Source organism: Mangifera indica, chromosome 2, assembly GCF_011075055.1.
Source record: "Mangifera indica cultivar Alphonso chromosome 2, CATAS_Mindica_2.1, whole genome shotgun sequence".
Taxonomy (NCBI): Eukaryota; Viridiplantae; Streptophyta; class Magnoliopsida; order Sapindales; family Anacardiaceae; genus Mangifera; species Mangifera indica.
Genome location: NC_058138.1, coordinates 6,234,910 through 6,253,705, shown reverse-complemented (window position 1 = coordinate 6,253,705; position 18,796 = coordinate 6,234,910). Strand labels below are relative to the sequence as shown.

Here is an 18,796-nt window from a genome sequence, read left to right as displayed (position 1 = left end):
GAGTTACCATTGATTGAAAATTCAATCTGTTTGATTGAAAACCAAAATTAAAATTCCAATTTATATAGGTAAATATAAATTAACTCATAATATTATAAGATATAATTATTCACAAAATTTATATTTTTATTGTTTATAAAATTATATAAGATTTGTATAATTTTTTTTAATCAAAGACTTACTAAAGCTAGATTACCTCTTTAAAATTGAATCAATTCATTTTAATTAAAAAGCATTATTTGAATCCAATTATTCTTTTATAAATGAACTAACTCATCCAAACAAATAAAAAAATAATAACTGATTCCATATCTAAATAATTTAATTATAAAGAAATGAGATCAATTATGAGGATGAAACTCCATTAATGAAAGGGTTCAAGCGGTCTGACATCGTTAAGTAAAGTGACATTACTAAAATTCATACCCACCCTTTATCTCTCTATTGGTGGGTCTCAATTTTCTTCTCTCATCTTCCCTTTCAAATACCATGATAGTGAGTTTCTCTTGTTAAATCAATTGAATTTTGTGAAACTTTATGAATTACGGCATTAAAATTATGAGCAATTGCCTCGGATGCTATAATGCAAGGAATTTAGAGCACAAGAAAGTAAGAATTCAAAATTCTTTTGATAATATTTTAAAATTAAAATTTTAATTTATTTATTATAATAATTATAAAATTGATGATTGAATTTAAGTTATCATTTACTTAGTTGTGATAAATTCTATTTTAAAATGATGGTTAAACTCAAATAAAATTTCTTTATTATCAAAATCATAGTGGTTAGAGAGTCATTTTTTGAAATGTAAACACAAGTTGGCTTGACATGCCATTATCTTTAAGAGCATAATCACTATCATGTGGTTGTTGCTTGGAAAATATTTTTGTCAGGATTAATTGTCAAAAATATAATATATCCAATAGTCTGTGGAATTGCAAAGAAAAGAAATTGGAAGCAAATGGCCATTCAAGAAAGATTGAGTGGTAATGATGAGTATATCCAAACAAGAGGTGAATGTATTCATAATTTATTGAAAATATAATATCAATTTTTTTTACTTATTTTGGTGTAACGATGGTAGTTAATCATTGATTTTAAGTTTTTCTCTTATTTAATAATCGGTTTTAGTCTTATTAAATCAAAAAAAGTAATTCTTTATTATATATAAAATGAATAGTTTAACTAAAGTAAATGTTTTTCCTCACAAAAAAATGTATAAAAAAGGATAGCATTAACAGTAAGATGGAGGGTTAGTAAAGACATCAAAACAAAAACGTATTAGTTTGAAATTCAATGATAATATATTAATATCAAACTCTTTACTTACTTAAAATAGTGGTTTTGAGCTAATTATTAGATCTAGAGTTTTCTCTAACTTAATGTAATTAATTCAAGACTCAATTAAATTGAATTTATATCTCTCAACTAAATGTGAAAGAGGTGATTTCCCTCGAATAAGAGTTAATTGTAAAATATATATATATATATATATAATAAAAATTATGCAAATGAATTTATACAAAAAAAATTCTAGTGAGTTTTTATTATCAAATCAATTGATTTTATGAAACTTTTTCTATTTTTCAACTTTTTCCCCCAAACATTTCCAGTTCTAATTTTCTTTAGAAAAAAAAAAAATTACGTTTCAATATTTCTTATTCCTTCATTAAAAAACATAAAATCTCACTTTTGGTTATTCTTTTGTACCAGACAAAAATTCATTTCTCTTAAACTATTTTTTAAAATTTTAAATTAAATCAAGTTATTCTTCAACTTAATCTAAATTAAATTATAATTTTTAAATAATTTAATTTGAATGCTTTTTTTTACGTATCTAATCAATCTATCAAATTAAAATTTTATATTAAATTTAGATTTAATTAAACCAAACAATAATTAAAAGAAAATAGTAAGTATAAAATTAATAGTGGGTCAGGCAACTTGTACGAGCCATGTGTTCATGGGCTCTTAGTGTCCTCTGTTTCTGCAATAATTGTCCTGAAGGTCTGTACATTGAAATACGGTTGTTGAAATGTAAATGCAAGTTGCCTAACCCGCTGTTAATTTAAGGTACAGTCATTGTCGTGTAGGTGCTGCTTTGAAAGTTGTGTTTGCTTTTTTGTCGTATTAATTTATCAAATTGTGTGGTCTTGTTCTTTAACATATATTGTGTTCACACGGTGGTAAGTTTCTGTTGTCAAATCATTGAATTTTGTGAAACTTTGACTTGATAACAAATCATAGCCAATTGGTTTTTCTTCATTGAAATCTCTCTCCATCTTCGGTTTTTTTCTCTCAAGTCATTCAGAAACCGTTCAAAAATTCCTTCTCTTACAAACCTCTTTGAACCCATATCCTTCAGATTTCTTCAGCTTGTACCTTACTTGCCCTGCTACTTTCGCTCTTTTACTTTTTTTATTTCAAATTATATTTTTGCCTATTTCCGGTTCTCTTTATTTTTGAAAAAAAAAAAATCCGTTTCAATATTTCTCATTTCTTAAAAAGGAAAAAAAAATCTTTGCAATCTGTTATTTCTCGTTTACTAGAAATTTCTTTTTTTTTGACATTTCTCTTATTTATTATTAATTTCGACAATTGTGTTTACTCTTGTTCTGTGATTTTTTTTCATTTGCTGTACTTCTCATCTGTTTTTCAAACTTTAAAAAAAAAAAAAAAATTTTTAAAATGGTTGATTGTGCCGGAAGTATTGGGGGTGTCTTGAGTCCTGTCCTTGAAGTAGGCAAGTGGTTGGCTGTTCCAATTTGGCGTCAATTCAAGTACTTGTACAACTACAGTACCAATTTCAAAAAGCTGGAAAAGAAAGTTGAGGAGATGACGAATACAAGAAACGAAGTTCAGCATAAGGTTACTGTTGCTGAAAGAAATGTGGAAGAGATCACACCGAGAGTTAAAGGTTGGTTGAAGGATGTGGAGAAGACAATTACAGAAGCAGAGCAGTTGATTCAAAAGAAAGCAAACAACCCTCGATGTTTTAAGGGATTGTGGTCCAACTACAAACAAAGCAAGAAAGCTTTCAAATTAATCCGCGATGATATTGATCCACTCCTCCAGCAAAAAAAGGAATTCCGTGAAATTTCCTTTGCTACTATTCCACAAGATATACGGCTTGTACCTAGTGAAGATTATTTGGTACTCGAATCAAGAACCTCGATTATGAATAATGTATGGGATGCATTAAAAAATGAGAATGTGTACATGATTGGTGTTTATGGGATGGGTGGTACTGGGAAGACCACTCTTGTGCAGAAAGTTGGTGGGGAAGCGAAGAAGGATAAATTATTTGAGGACGTTGTTTTTGTTGAGGTATGTTTGAACTTTCTTATGATTATACCGAGTGATAATTATTTATATGATTGCTATTATTTGAGTAAAATTACTAATAGACAAATGAAAGAAAATAAAATAGCTATAAAACAGAATTATTTTTCTCTGTTTGTTATTCTTAAACTGGCCATATTATTCTTGTCTTATAGGTAACACAAAATTTGGATATAAAAAAAGTTCAAACAGAAATTGCAGACAAGTTAGACGTAAAATTCAGTAACGAGACTGGAAGAGCTGATGAGTTACATAGGAGATTGGGGAAGGGCGAGAAGATCCTTTTAATTTTAGACAATATTTGGAAAGATGTTGATCTCAAGACTATCGGTATTCCTTCTAAAACAGATCGTGGTCGATGTAAACTAATGTTCACGACAAGAAACTTAGATGTATTAGAGAAGATGGGTTCCAAAAATAATTTCCAGATGGGCGTTTTAGAAGAAGAAGAAGCCTGGAACCTATTCGCCAAAATGGCAGGTAACTTGTCCTATAGAATTTTCACCTGTATGTTTTCTTAGTTTCCCCAATTCAACTTTTTAACGTCCAGAAATATTAACGTAGTTCTTGTTCTTATAGAATTTTCACTATTTTAATTGGTTTAACAAATAAATTTTAAGTTCACCAAAATCTACTGTTGTTCAGTTGGTAATTGTTTTTCGTTTGTCATTTGGCATTATGAAGTGGAATTCATTTAGATAATAAATTTTTGCTGGATTTATTTAGAAAAGATCAAATTCAACATTTTGAACTTTTCTCATTTCTAAGTCCAAAGTATGGATGTAAGTACAAAATGCAATCAGAATAATCCTAGTTGTCTTTGCAGGTGATGTTATTAAAGCACCGGAATTGAATCCTCTACCAAATGATGTATGCAAAGAATGCAAAGGGTTGCCTATCCTTATTTGTACCATAGCAAAAGCATTAAAAAACAAGCTTCGTTTAAATGAGTGGAAAGTAGCCTTACAAGAATTGAGAGCACCGCCAGCCAAGTTGAGAAGATTCCTAGAAGAGGAATATGTGAATTTATCCTTAAGTTACAACTATTTAAGAAATGATGAGCTTAAGAAAGTGTTTTTAATTACTAGTCTAATGGAAAATAATTCTTCCATTTCAGACTTGCTCAGACGCGTTGTGTGTTTGGATATACTTGAAGTAGTTAACTTGGCAATGGAAAATGCACGTGATCGATTAGAGATATTGGTTCAAGACCTCAAAGATGCTAGTTTGTTACTTGACGGAGTTACAAGCAAACAATTTGCTATGCATGATGTTATCCGTAATGTTGCCATGACAATAGCATACATCGATCATCACGTGTTTACAGCAAAACATGACATTGAACGGGATTGGAAGGATAGAGATAAACTTGGGAAATCTACAATAGTCTCCCTTTCTGGTAGTAATAATATTATTAATCAACTTTGGCCTAATGATGTGGATTGTCTATTTCTTGAATATTTCTCTATGTCAAACTCTTATTTCAAAATTTCTGAGGACTTCTTCAAAGTGATGCCAAACCTCAAAGTTTTAAATTTAGTTAGATTGCACCAATCGTCATTGTTGTCATCCATTTGTTTTTTGAAAACACTTCAAACACTATGTTTAGATGACAGCACAATTGAAGATGTTGCTATTATCGGAAAGTTAAAGAAATTGAAAGTCCTTAGCTTGCAACATTTATTTATTAAAGAGTTGCCTATAGAAATAGGTCAGTTGACTGAATTGAGGTTATTAAATTTAAGCTATTGTAGACAATTGAAAGTTATCATGCCAAATGTGATATCAGAATTATTGCAATTGGAAGAATTTCATATAAAGGGATGCCCTATTCAATGGAAGGTTAAAGTACTCATGGAATTAAAGCTCTTGTCTAATCTCACTAATATAGAATTGGATGTCAGAGATTACAAGGTGCTACCTCAAAACTTATTTGCCAAAGAGCCCAGAAGGTACAAAATATCAATGGGAGATGGTTTGAAACAATTTCGAGAATATGGCGGACATGAGAGGATGTTGGAAGTTAAAATTAATTCTATCAGGTTACTAGAAGAACTACATGGATTCAAGAATGTTGAAGACTTACGGTTAGCTGAATTTTCAGAAGATGAGAACTATGTTGAGGATTCAAAATTTGATTTGCAGTCCAATGAAATCATGCCTCTATTTAATGAAAAGGTTTGATTTCTTGTATTTCTCTATTACATATTCTTGTTTTCTTTTATACTTATTTACATTTATTCACATATAGTTGTGATATTGTATTATTATTTTCTTCTTTTTTATTTTCTAGTGATTTAAATTTTCAATTCAATTTCACTACCAAGTCCAGTTGAATCTCCATACAATGCAATTTCTGTCAAATTGATTTTATTAAATTATTTCTTTTTAAATTTCTTCTCATATAAGTTCATGTATATTAAAACCACAATTAATTTTGGTTGCAGGTTAATTTTACCAAATTGAGAATGTTGGTATTGTACAATATTAGTTTGGGAAGGATTTGGGACAGTCAAATTTCAACTTTCTCTCAAAATTTGAAACGATTGAAGTTGGAAAGTTGTAGAAAGATGACATATGTGTTTCCATTTTCTATAGCCAAAAGCCTCAAACAACTTCAAAGCCTAGAGATAACATATTGTAAGGTTTTAGAGAAGATTGTTGAAGAAGAAGAAGGAGCAGAAGTTGTTGTTAATTCTATCTTTCCACAGGTAACCGAATTGGTGCTCAAAAATCTACCAAAACTTACAATTTTATATCCAGGAATACATGCTTCAGAATTCTCGATGTTCAAAAGGTTGGAGATAGAATTTTGTAGAAATTTGACTTCAAGACATTTGGGCTTGCAAGATGATAACAAGAAGGGTGCACTTCCAATATCAGAGAATAAGGTACGAATCTCTTGTTTTAAATATGTGATTCTTAATGTCTATTTTTGCTTGAACAGAAATCTGTAAAAAAAAAAAAATTGAATGATCAATTGAATTTGGACAATTCCGTTACGGGAATAGACAAGAGCAAAATATTATTGCAATTTTGAAAAAAATTATCTATAGACACTATCTAATATAAGTCACACATTTTAATTGCATTATGTGATTTATAGCATCTCTTTTGTTTTTTTATTTTGTTTTTTTGTTAACGTAATGCTAAGTTGTAAAAGCCAAAAAAATAATTTTATTTTTTATTAGAAATATATTTATTATTTAATGGGTGCATGGTCTGTCTTATTATTGGATAGCTTAATGAGTTGACTGATTTTTCATTATTATTGATCTTATATACGACTGAAGTAAGAGGAAACAGGAAAAAATTAAGATTTTCCAAAAAAATAAAAAGTATGTAATAATGAATAAGTCTTTAATTAAATTTTTTTTTTTATGAATATGTAGATCAACCACAATTTGGAGGATTTTGAATTGATGAATGGTGCGGGAATCATTACTTGGCAGGGTGAAAATAAATCTCTTACAATCTCGTTGGATTACTCAGCATATATTCCACTTGGACTCCTCCAAAGATTTCAAAGTGTGAAAAAGCTTGAACTATCTTGGTGTGGATACAAAGAAATTAAGAGTGTATTTAATCTTCCAAATCTTGAAGGTCTACGTGTATGGTGTTGTACGAAATTGATGAGTCTATTGCCATCTTCAGCTTCCTTACAGAATCTTAAAGTTCTCGACGTCGGCTATGCAAATGCATTACTTACCTTAACAACGCCTTCAATAGCTAGAAGGTTGATGCAGTTAAGAGAATTGAGAATATCTAGTTGTGAAATGCTACTTGAAATAATAGAGAATGAGGGAGATACAACAACAAGTAGCGAAATTGTTTTTGACAATTTGAAGTTGTTGTCACTTACAAAGTTAGAAAGTCTTGAATGTTTTTGCTCTGGGAATTACTCTTTCAATTTTTCATCACTAGAAGAATTAATTATAAAAGAATGTCCTAATTTGAAGACTTTTTCTCGAGCAATGTTAAACACTCCAAAGTTGTACAGTGTCAATTACAAGGAAATAGGGCATGAGGGGAATGATCTTAATAAAATCGTACGTGGATTGTGCAAAAATAAATACGAGGTATATATGCAATCAATTAATTTGTTTTCTATAATTACTTATTTATGCAAGTTTAGTTAGTTTAGAAAAAGTGACAAAGAATTTATGCAATTTTTAATTACTTTATATTGAAACAATTATCAACTTTTAATTGAAACAATTAATGCAGGAAATCTCAGATGATCCTTCTATCAAATTTTGCTACAATGATAATTCTATAGAAATTTGCAACGACCAACATCCAACTTCCTTCTATCAAAATTTGACACACTTGATCCTTTGGAATTGTGGAAATATAAAATATGCATTTCCACCTACCATTGCAAGAACTCTCCACCAACTCCAACAACTAAAGATAAGGAATTGTATGGCTTTAGAAGAGATTGTTGCAAAAGAAGAAGGAGCAAATGCTGTGGTCAATTTTGTCTTTCCGAATGTAACCATATTGAAGCTTGAGAATCTACCAAATCTTACAACTTTCTATCCTGAAATACATACTTTAGAATTGCCAAAGTTGAAGAAGTTGGTGGTGACAAATTGTGACAAATGTCTGAGCTTCAAAAGCAGCATTGAGGAGAGTGAAATTGATAGTTTAGATCTAAAAGCTATTTCCTTGGACGATAAGGTATGAATAACTTCTTGCAAAAGAATTAATATTTTCTCTTGATATGTTTTAACACTTTATTCAAAACTTTAATTGTGGAATTCTTATCTTCTTTGACTTTCCTTTGGAACTGAAGTTTAGAAAAATTCATGGTTATTTGATTTGAAAATTTTCTCTTTAGGATTATATCAATTAGAGTCATTTAAGTCCTATTTTTTAAAATATATTATCCATTATAATTTTAGAAATCAACAATAAAATTTTGTTCTTACTCAAAAAAAATTTGCAACTTGAATGCATACTAAACAGGTTATAGAAATCAACAATAAATTTTTATTTTTACTTTGAGAAAAATGTGCAACTTGCATGCATACTAAAAAGGATGATAAATTCAAAATTAGTGTAACTGGATTAAAGTTTTGTTTTAAGAATATCAAATAGTAACTGAATTTTGTTTTGATGAATTTGTAGATCAACTCCGATTTGGAGGTATTTGAATTACAGAATGCTTCAACAGAAATTACTTGGCAAAAGCAATCTAAATCTCTTTATATCTCTAAAGATAAGTCAGCATATATTCCACTTGGATTCCTTCAAAGATTTCACAATCTGAAAAGGCTTCTACTAAGTACCTGTAATTACAAAGAAATTAACAGGCTATCGAATCTTTCAAGTCTTGAAGCTCTAGATGTACATAACTCTAGAATGTTGTTGAGTCCACTGCTATCTACACCTTCTTCTCAGAATCTTAAAGTTCTTCAGGTAGAATGTTGCTATGGGCTCTTTAACTTAATGACACCTTCAATGGCTAGAAACTTGGTACAATTGAGAGAATTGAGCATATCAAAGTGTGGCAACCTATTTGAAATTGTAGAAAACGAGAGAGATGCAACATCAAGTAGTGAACAAGTTGTTTTTAACAATTTGAACAAATTGTCACTTAAAAATTTATTATTTCTCTCATTCTTTTGCTCTGGGAATTACTCTTTCAATTTCCCATCTTTGGAAGAGTTAATTATAGAAAAATGCTCCAATATGAAGTCTTTTTCTCAAGGAATGTTAAGCACACCAAAGTTACACAAAGTCAATTATGAGGGAAAGGAGGTAGAAAATGGAGGGAATGGCTTGAATTCAACTATACAACAAGTACACAAAGAACAGGTATGCATTCAATTAATTAGCTTAAATAGATTTCTGTAATTTTTTAATAATAATATATTTTGGGTGTTAATTATAATAAATTTGTTTTTAAAATGTTGACCTTGATTCCACATACTAAAAAATATTAGTTTGTGCAAATACTGAGCATTATTATTTAACTAGTGGTCATCATACATTTTCACACCCTGTACTGGGATAAACTGACTATCAATTCATTATATATTTTTTTTCTCCTTGGTTCTTTTTTTTTTGGTATGTTTTTAAGATAAAATTAATTTAAAACTGATTGACACATGATTTTTCTTTAGGTTGACTACAATATAAAGACATTGGAATTAAATGGAAGGGATATCATGATGATTTGGCAAGGAGACTTTCAGGAGAACTTTTGCGAAATCAAAACTCTTGAATTGATTATGGATGAATATACATATATTCCGATTCAAATCCTTCAGAAATTTGTCAGTCTTGAAAACCTTATATTGAAAATGAGTTCATACGAAGAACTATTCTCGTTTGGAGAAGGTGAAGAGGACATTGGAGTAATCACAAACTTAAAACAATTAAAATTGTGGGGGCTTTTTAATTTAAAGTGCATTTCAAAGCAAGACTCCCAACTAAATTCAGTTCTTCAAAATCTTCATTCTTTGGATGTCAACTATTGTCACAATTTGACTACTTTGCTGCTGCCTTCACAATCTTTTGAAAATCTAAGGACTTTGAGGGTATGGCATTGTAATGGAATGCAAAACTTAATGACATCCTCAACAACCAAAAGTCTAGTGTGTCTTAAAATTTTGTCAATATACGAATGTGAAATGATGGTAGAAGTATTAGCAACTGAGGGAGATATAGAGAATGGTGAAATTGTTTTTAAGAAATTGAACCACTTGTGCTTGTCTGGTATGGAAAGTCTCACACACTTCTACTCTGGGAATTATACCTTAAAATTCCCATTCTTGGAATACTTAGATGTGCGTGGATGCTCTAAAATGAAAACGTTCTCTAGAGAAGGCTTAAGCATGCCAAGGTTACGAAATGTGAACTGGAAAGACTGTTCAAGTGACCCAAATTCAGTTACACAACAATTACAAAATGGTACGTATTCGTTTATTTAATAATATATTTTTTATTAGAGTTCTCCATTCTCCTTAATTGAATTAACAATAATCAATCTTGTATGGTCTTTACTATTGAATCAAAATCCTCAAAGTGAGAAGCTATAGTAATTTCAAGTGATTTCAAGTAGTAGTGAGGTGTTTATTGACGTAATTCTTCATCTTCTAATATAATTTTCCACAATTTTTGTTTTTACCATTAATGCATTGTTCTCTATGATTACAGATTGTGCAAGGTTATGGGAAAGATTCCCATGGTAGCAAACTGCAAAGTCACATGGTAAGTGTATGGTATTAGATGAGTCTACATTGTCTTTTTAAACATAATTCATAAGAAGTCAATTGACTAAATAGATTTTCAGTATTATATTTTAAGATATTGGAAGGTTAAATATAATAGTGATTAATAATTCAATGGACTATAGTGACATTAGCCAATCATATAAATTTTGGTAGAGTTAGGGGTCTAATGGAAAGGGTGTTTAAAAAAATCCGATAACTAAATCGAACTGATTTTTAAATAAAAAATCGATACAAAAAATAGGTTATTTGAAAAATTAGTTTAGGTACCAATTAAAAAAAAATAAAAAATCCGGTTTATCATTTTTTTATAAAAGGTTAACCAAATGAAACCGGTTTTAAAAAAATTGAATTAAAAATTAAAAAAATATTGAACCTGTTTAAAAAATTGAAAAAAAATAATGAAAATAAGATTCAAAACCGATTAATTAAAAATTCGGTTTGGTTAATTGATATTTTCGGTTCAATTTTAGTTTATGATTTTCTCCAAATCATGAACTGATTTGGTTAACCAGTTTTGAACACCCCTATCTAATGGCAATGACTCATGTCAAGTTTGCTCTGGTATCTAGCTTAGTAGCTTCATTTTACCATCAATTTCAAACCGTCATAACAACTACATGACAAGAGTTTGATTTGAGCCAAGTTGATTTGAGCTCAAATGTCAACTTAGCTCAATCGAGCCCAAAATGAGCAATCATGGCTTGAGCCATAGTGTTAAGAATTTGTCTGAGTTTAAGCCTTTTTCTCATCTGGTTGTTCTTCATAATGGCAATGCATTCTAGGCAGTGATCTTATGCATTCAATTACAATGAACACGTGTTCAAATTTTTTTTTCCTGGGTCCGGGTTTGGTCTTTTTTGTTGCATTCAGTTGTAGTGGTGGTTAAATCCTTTAACCGTTTATATATCATTAAATTTTAAAGATTCATTAACAACCGTAATTGACTACTGTATGAATTAGCAAAGCAGAGTTTTTGCAACCCAAAAGGATTCTTGTGACGTGGGATGTTCATATATCAGCAATATCTCGTGTTTTGTCGATGCGGAATTCCCCTATGATGTTACACATTGGTATAACTTTATGTGGATATTCGAAGATGTTGCTTTTGATAATTTCTCTGTTCCCAATATTCTATCCGTTCGTTATCTCTGCACCTTAATCACTGATGTGGGAAATATGCTTTTTGTAGCAATCCTTTCTTTGACTTGGATATATCTTTCCACAGGTGTCTGTTAAGAAGAGAACGCTGAAATGTATTGCAGATTACATTGTTGATGTAACTTGTAAACCGGCTGGACTCAGTCACAACTATGGCGCCATATTTATCGTGTAAACTGTCTTGCTAATTCTCAAAGTATATTCACTTCCACGTTTGATTCTGAAGTTTCTAGTCTCAAATCCATGTTTCCTGCCTGTTTCCATCTTCTGGTGTGTTTTCAGCCTTTTCTCTATAATTCCCTAGAGGTCTCTGGCTCTCTGTGGTTCTCCTTTGCATCGGCCTAGCTTCTTCCCGTGAGTTCTTGGGTCCTGTGGAGGCGCCGTTCTGCTGCTGGTCTATTTTGGCTTGGGTTGGCTCTCTGCAGCTGCTTTGGTGCTGAAATCCTCTCCTGTTCTCTTGCCCTTGTCCTCCTCTGGAGTTGCTGATTCCTGCATCCCTCTCCGCTGTCAGTTCTCTCCTGCATTGGGGTTCATTGGGTTTGTTGGCATTTTGCTGCCTCGCTGCTGCCGAATTTGAGTTCTTGGCTGCCAGTTCTGCTGGCACCTTCCTCCGTTTGATGGTTGCTGCTTTCTTACTCCTTTCTCTCCCAGCGTCTTTTCTTTTCCCTCCTGGAGCATTCCAGCAGTGTTTTTGCGTGGGTGGTTCTTGGTTGTGGTTCCAGTAAGTTGCTTCTTAGTGAAATGGTTGCACATTGGTCCATTTCTGTATTTGCTTCTGGTTCCTGGGATGCTGCATGCTGTATCAGGTGTGTGCCGGTTGACGCTTCATACTGTTGGCTGGGTTCTTCTTGCTGTCTTTGGCGTCCTGCCATGGCTGGATGTGCTGGGTTCATGGTTATTTTAATTTCAGTTGGTCGTCTCAAGTACGCTTTCTGTTCTTAAGTGGTTTGTTGTTGGTTTGCAATTAAGTGAGAGTTTTAGCCATTGGGCTAGTGATGTCTTGTACTTGGAGTGTTTTTTGGCAATCTTGTGGGATGAGCTTAGGATGTCTTTGTGCCCCAATTGAGAGTGCCTCTGCGAGTTTGTGATTTTGTTTTTGTTTTTGTTGTTTGTAATCCACCCCTAGTTAATATTAATTAATGCAACATTAACAATGGTAACCTCGGAAATAATTTTTTACTTACTTGATGATATATAGAGTTAAATTTGAATTAAATCAAGTTCTAACTTGTTTCAAAATTGTTAGAGCTTAGCTCGCTTGAGAGGAATTGAGTTGAGTTTGGGTTGAGTTTGAGCTCAATTTAAGCAAAAAATAACAAAAATAAAATTGTTTTGATATGTATTGAATAAAACAATGTCATTTTAATCAATTCATATCGAAAATTTTCAAACTCATAAACTTAACAAGTTGAACACCCCTAATTTCATTTAAGTCGAGCTTATTTCAGGCTCATTTGAGCCAAATTTGTTTTCAAACTCGAACAAATTTAATTCAAATCCAACCTAATAATATGATACAAATCTAACATATTTTATTTGGATTTTAAATAATTGAACTAACTCAATAATGTTTTCAAACAAGTACCATAAAATATTGGTATTGACCTATGAAACTCGTTATTTTCCAAGCTTGAAAACGTTAAAACAGGCAGCAATTTAACAGAAAGAAAAGTTTCACTGCAAAAGTGAAAGCACTATCCAAATGGGGGCAAAAATAAGAAACACTTGATTTTTCTATCAAAGTTTGCATACAGGAGACTTAAATATAAGGATTATAACCAAAGGACTAATGGTTTCAAAAGCTCTGAGAACCATACAGCTTTCAAAGAAGAATAGCAAATACAGTGGCAAACAGCTAAACTTATGCTGCAGAGGGATGAATTTACAAATCCATTTATTCTGCGAATACCCGACAATAAGAAGAACAAAGACTTATTGATTCAACACATGGTCGAGAATTCTATTAGGAAGAACTTTATGGCATTGTGCAACCTTCGCGTGGCTCATCTTAATATGTTCTTAAAATGATATGATCATAGGAGAATGAGTAGCTTCCACGAGAACATTTTCTATGTTTATCTAATTGCATTTGGATGTTTTTTTCATAAATTTCTGTAATTTGTGTCATCTGCTTCTGTGCAAACTAACCAAACTCTTGCCTCTTCAATGCCACTTTTAAATCACGCCTTGCATTTAGAGTTCTCATGGCACCACGAACTATATGAGAGGTAGGAAATTTTTCTGCAGAAATATTCCATCCAAATTTGGAAACAGCAAGATCATCCTTGCAATTGTTGATAGAATCCAGAAGATGCAACAGATGATCAATTTCTTGTACCTCAGCGCCTGGCATTGTACACTCTTTGACACATCAAGCAAATTTTCAATTGAAACTTCATCTCTAATCAAAAATCTAGATGGTATCCATTATGTGTAAGAACTTTCATCACTAGTAAATCTACAGAATGAGTCTTGGCATGAGGAGACTTTTTAGTAACCTTATTGCAACAAATCATCTATCTATATACACTTAATACCCTTCAAACTATCAAGTGGCCCCTTTCCCTTACCATGGATAGCTAGTCAAAACTTTATAAACCAGATTTAGTGCCTAATTCAGGGCTGCACTCTGCAACAGCGATGATAATCAGCTGCCATCCTGCTTGATTACGAATAATCCATTTCTTTTTATGGTAATTACCATGTTCAAGATCTGAAGTATGTCACCTAATGTAAGCTCTGTCAAGCACATATTCTTCAAAATAGTACCAGCTTCATATCTATAAACAAAAATGCAAAAGCACACAAGACAGAATGAAAAAAAAGTCCAATTATAAATCCTAGAAGCTAAGTGAGGCAAAACTAAACAAACAAAGGAAATTTACCTGCATTGAGAAGCCATTATTGCAGATTGCCCTCCAGGAGACACCAAAAACTTTTTAATTTTTTCCCATGTCATTTCCCAGATTTGCATAGGATTACCAGCAATAGGGTTCACACATTTCCAGAGTTTCTCATTCTTACCAACATACAAGTTCATAGCCCCAAATTTTTGCTTCACTACCATCTGCTGATCAACAACAATTTCCAAGGCTTTTTTAATGTCAATACTCCGATGCTTTGGATCCCCATATCGAATGCAATCAATTATATTACCTTCAGTCGGCATTATCTTTTCAGTTTTCAAGAAGTTCAGTGTTAGCAACACAAAATCTGTGAGGCTTTGGACATAATAAGAAGGTTTTGGACACCTCGACGTCCCCCATATGACCCTACTAGGAATGTTAATCGAGTTCACTGGTGAAGAAAACGACAGCTTCCTATGCTGTATATGTCCATTTTGTGACTGACTCAATAATGCAGGCTTCGGATTCATGCTAGTAGAATCAAATTTGGTGACTCCACTACCCTTTTGGACAGCACTAGGAGGTTGATTAGGGAGATTGTTTAGCCCTAAAGGCTGTGGTGGATATTGATTTCTACAACCATTCTGAACAACATTGAACGGAGCAAATCCATCCAAGCAAGGCCCCATCAGGGAACTCTTTGGATTATAATTAGTATCAGGGTGGTGATAATTTAGTGGTTTCTGATCTTCTAGAATATCAACTAGTGCATTATTACTAAATTTCTCATTAGGATTTCCTAATTGGGGAACTTGTACATGAACAAAAGGCATATCATTAGGGACAGAAATTTTGTTACCAAGTTTAGCCGTTAATGGAGGGCCTCCAGCCACAAGACTTGTCCAGAGCCATATGCTCTTGGCAGCGGCAAGAAGAGGAGCTGAGGCTTTCTGCGGTTGAGCAAGTAGAATGTTGTATCTTCTCATCCTCAATTGATGGAGAGCATTGGAGAAATCTCTATCTCCAGAAATTAACATTATATTTGCAGGTGCAGGATTGTCCACTGCCCAAAACAACGTGTCCACTAGAATTTTCTTGTCACTTGCATCCTTAACCCCTGCTCATTCAATGAAACAACTCATAAATATTCATTGAATTTTCTGAAAATCTGCAACCCAGAAAAACAAAATTCCTCAAAAAAAAATGCAAATTCTAGGAAAACTAAGTCGGTAAGATCAAATTTAGAAATGTTAATCCAAATTCATCCTGATCAAAACAGAAAATTAAGTGTAAGTAATAAATTTTTTTGTGAGTCTAGAGTTATAAGAATCTTAATCTCCCCTGCACTCCATCTGTATAAGTTAAGAATCGTAATAGTAAAAGCAAGAAAAGTAAAGTTGAAAGATGGTAATTATATATGATGATGAAAGAGGTACCAGGAAGGACTTGGTTGAGGGAGATGCCGGTGCTGGAAAGGGCATGTTGCACAGATTGAGGGATCCGATTGGTGTCACCATAGGCAGAAATGGACAAAGGTCCACAGTAATTCAACTTAGCAATGGCAGAGCTGATATTCTGAGCAATTGCATGAGGCTCACACCCTTTTGGGACCTGACAATTCTCTATATCCCACCACACTGAAGTCTTAGCCTTCACATATTGCTTCTCTGCAACTCCTCCTCCAACTCCCATGGCTGAAATCTCCACCTCCTTCTTCGTTCAACAGCTGTTCTCTATATAGATGTAAAACTTAACGCCGAAGAAGATGAGTTCAAGAAGCAAAGAACAAAGAATGGACCAATAATGTCTAGCCTTTTCTAAAAATCTATATCTATAGTAAGAGGTGCATAGTAAGAGGTGCATTGTAAGTATAAGCTTCGGTGCTTTACCTGTGGTCTGGGGGATGACTAGGTCAAGTCTACTTTACTCATTTTCTTTAATTTCCATGCATACGAGACTTCTGATTGTTTGCATTTTAGTCCCTGTGGGTCCGAATATTATTCTTAAACACTAAGAATACTTTTGGATTGAGTAATTTTTTATTATCTAAAATGAAATTTGAGCCTACGAAATTGTCTTGAAGATTATTAGGTATCAAACTTTTTGGCCTTTCATCTTTTTTTACTCGAGGCCTAATCTGACTCGCTTTATTACAATATTGTTTGTTCAATTAATTAACATATATAAATAATTATGGTATTTAGTTAAAAATAATAAAACAATAAAAAAAATATTATTTTACTGAAATACCCTAAAATATGTTAGTGGGAAATTAAAACAAATCAAAAGTGGGAGATTTGAGAGAAATGGAATAGGATAAATTGTAGTAAATCAAAATGTATGGATTGAATTGAAAAGTCTAACACTTGTTGTTAAGGTCTATTGGCCCACCTCGGATCAACATCGAGAGAGCAATGTCATGGGATTAGGTGGAGGGCAATATCAAAGTGGTGATGGTGATCTGGTGGAAAACAAAAGGATAGTGACAATAAAAAAGGGACAGTCTCATGAAGCCAACCACAGAGTTCTAGTGATGTAAGTGAGGGCGATGCAACCAAGGAATCGAGATCTTGGTGAATGACGTTGTGAAAGAGGAAAGATTGCAAAGGTTAAGAGTTAATTGTTATTTTAAGAGCAATATTATATAGACTTATTTTTTTTGTACAAAATTCATATACACAGATGATATATTATTTTGTTTTTAATTTAAAATCACATGATGACATACCATTTATGTACCATAATAGATATATATAATTTTATTATTATTTTAATTAAATAATAGGGTGTTTTTATCCTAAAATAATAATAGATAAAGGAAAAATTGTAATTAATAATTAGATTATTTCATATTACCTTTAAATTATTGAAATAATATTTTTTATTATTTAACAAACTAAATAAGATAATGTAATAATAATAATAAGTTATTTGGAGCCAAATGTGCCCAAGAACTTCTCAGCTAGTTGTAACTCGAGATTACACATTGAAGGTGAAGGGGAGAAAATTTTGCAAAGATTGATGGAACAAGTGGGTTCTTTAGATGGTGGACCAACGACTATTATTTAGTATGTGCTTTTGACTACACATGCAAAAATAATAGGAATATTTTTCTATGAATTTCGGGGGCCAATGATGGAGCATGTGCATGTCAGACAACCTGATGTGGCGGTTCCTTATTGGTTCAATAATTTTAGAACGATAGAAACCTTTCTTCACGTTTTATCTCAAAGCCAATAGCATGAAATTTTCTATTACAACCACTAGCTTTTTGTTTTTAGGTCATTTTCAAATGTGGAATTTCCCTAATGGACTGATTCAACTTAATGATGTTACATCTTCTGATTCTTTCTTCATGAATAGGTTCAAACCAATTTGGTTCGTATGGGTACAATATGATTACATTTAAATTTAAGTCTTAGCTCAATAGTTTAACTTAAATTTAATTTGAATCTTATAAATTGTAACACTTACACAAATATCTCAAGAGTATTCAAGTTATTTAATTAAATTTTCTATTGAGAGAAATTTTAATTAATTAGAGAAAAAGAGAGGAGGAATCGTTGTTTGATTTGATTTCATATTTGGTTTAATTTAAATCGAATTTAAGTTAAAGTTTTAGTTTAATAATTAGTTCAAATTCAATTTGAATTTTCTTTCTGTAATATCATATATCATGTCAATAATATTATTTAGTTCATCAACAACTTTATTACTATATATAGGGCTGGACTCGAGCCGAGCCAGCTCGAGCTGGCTCGGTAGATTTTTTTTAAAAATTTTTTATACAAAACGATGTCGTTTTGATATGAAAAACGAGCCGAGCGGGGCCGAACCGAAAACGAGCCGAGCCGAGTTCGGCTTGAGTCGAGCTCAAGCCGAACTCGAGCCGCCCATAAATAAACCGAGCCAAGCTCGAGCTCGAGCTCGGCTCGGTTCGAATCCAGCCCTAACTATATATTCAGTCATATTAAACAAGTTCGAGATTGAGTTATACATTATAAATTTAAATCAAGCTTAAGTTCGAATAAGTCTATATTTAGATTTAGTTTGGTTTGAATTCAATCTTTTTTTTTGCATAATTTTTTTATTTATTTGATAAATTATTATTGATTCTATTACAAGTGTCTGTTTGTGCGTGGAAAAATTTATTTTTGAATTTTTATATTTAAATTAATTTGTATTAAATTTTTTTCAAAAAAACT

General features: G+C 32.0%; 1 protein-coding gene and 1 pseudogene across 11 annotated transcripts; one reads left to right on the top strand and one right to left on the bottom strand.

The window, feature by feature from the left end:
• Positions 1 to 2,227: 2,227 nt before the first annotated feature.
• LOC123199790 (probable disease resistance protein At4g27220) lies at positions 2,228 to 12,965 on the top strand. 11 transcript variants are annotated; one of them, XR_006498436.1, is made up of 11 exons: positions 2,228 to 3,328; positions 3,499 to 3,823; positions 4,170 to 5,521; positions 5,791 to 6,234; positions 6,736 to 7,422; positions 7,571 to 8,026; positions 8,477 to 9,166; positions 10,511 to 10,564; positions 11,548 to 11,657; positions 11,813 to 11,916; positions 12,028 to 12,965. XR_006498436.1 is itself a non-coding variant. In XM_044614894.1 (10 exons), exons 1-10 carry the CDS (start codon positions 2,690 to 2,692, stop codon positions 11,835 to 11,837), a joined length of 4,782 nt encoding a protein of 1,593 aa, XP_044470829.1. In that variant the 5' UTR covers positions 2,228 to 2,689; the 3' UTR covers positions 11,838 to 12,965. The 11 variants fall into 11 exon arrangements, 8 of the variants coding, with proteins under 8 accessions (XP_044470829.1, XP_044470819.1, XP_044470802.1 ...); XR_006498424.1 differs by lacking the exon at positions 11,548 to 11,657 and adding an exon at positions 9,475 to 10,264 and having other exon boundaries at positions 2,229 to 3,328; positions 12,028 to 12,049; XM_044614894.1 differs by having other exon boundaries at positions 11,813 to 12,965.
• Positions 12,966 to 13,315: 350 nt separating this feature from the next.
• LOC123199906 lies at positions 13,316 to 16,420 on the bottom strand (annotated as a pseudogene).
• Positions 16,421 to 18,796: the final 2,376 nt, after the last annotated feature.

Bases quoted from the DNA above. Each gene is read 5' to 3' on its own strand.
- LOC123199790 (XM_044614850.1), top strand. From the start codon at position 2,690: ATGGTTGATTGTGCCGGAAGTATTGGGGGTGTCTTGAGTCCTGTCCTT. The intron at 3,329-3,498 runs GTATGTTTGAAC...CTTGTCTTATAG, and splicing joins AGGACGTTGTTTTTGTTGAG to GTAACACAAAATTTGGATAT. The intron at 8,027-8,476 runs GTATGAATAACT...ATGAATTTGTAG, and splicing joins CTATTTCCTTGGACGATAAG to ATCAACTCCGATTTGGAGGT.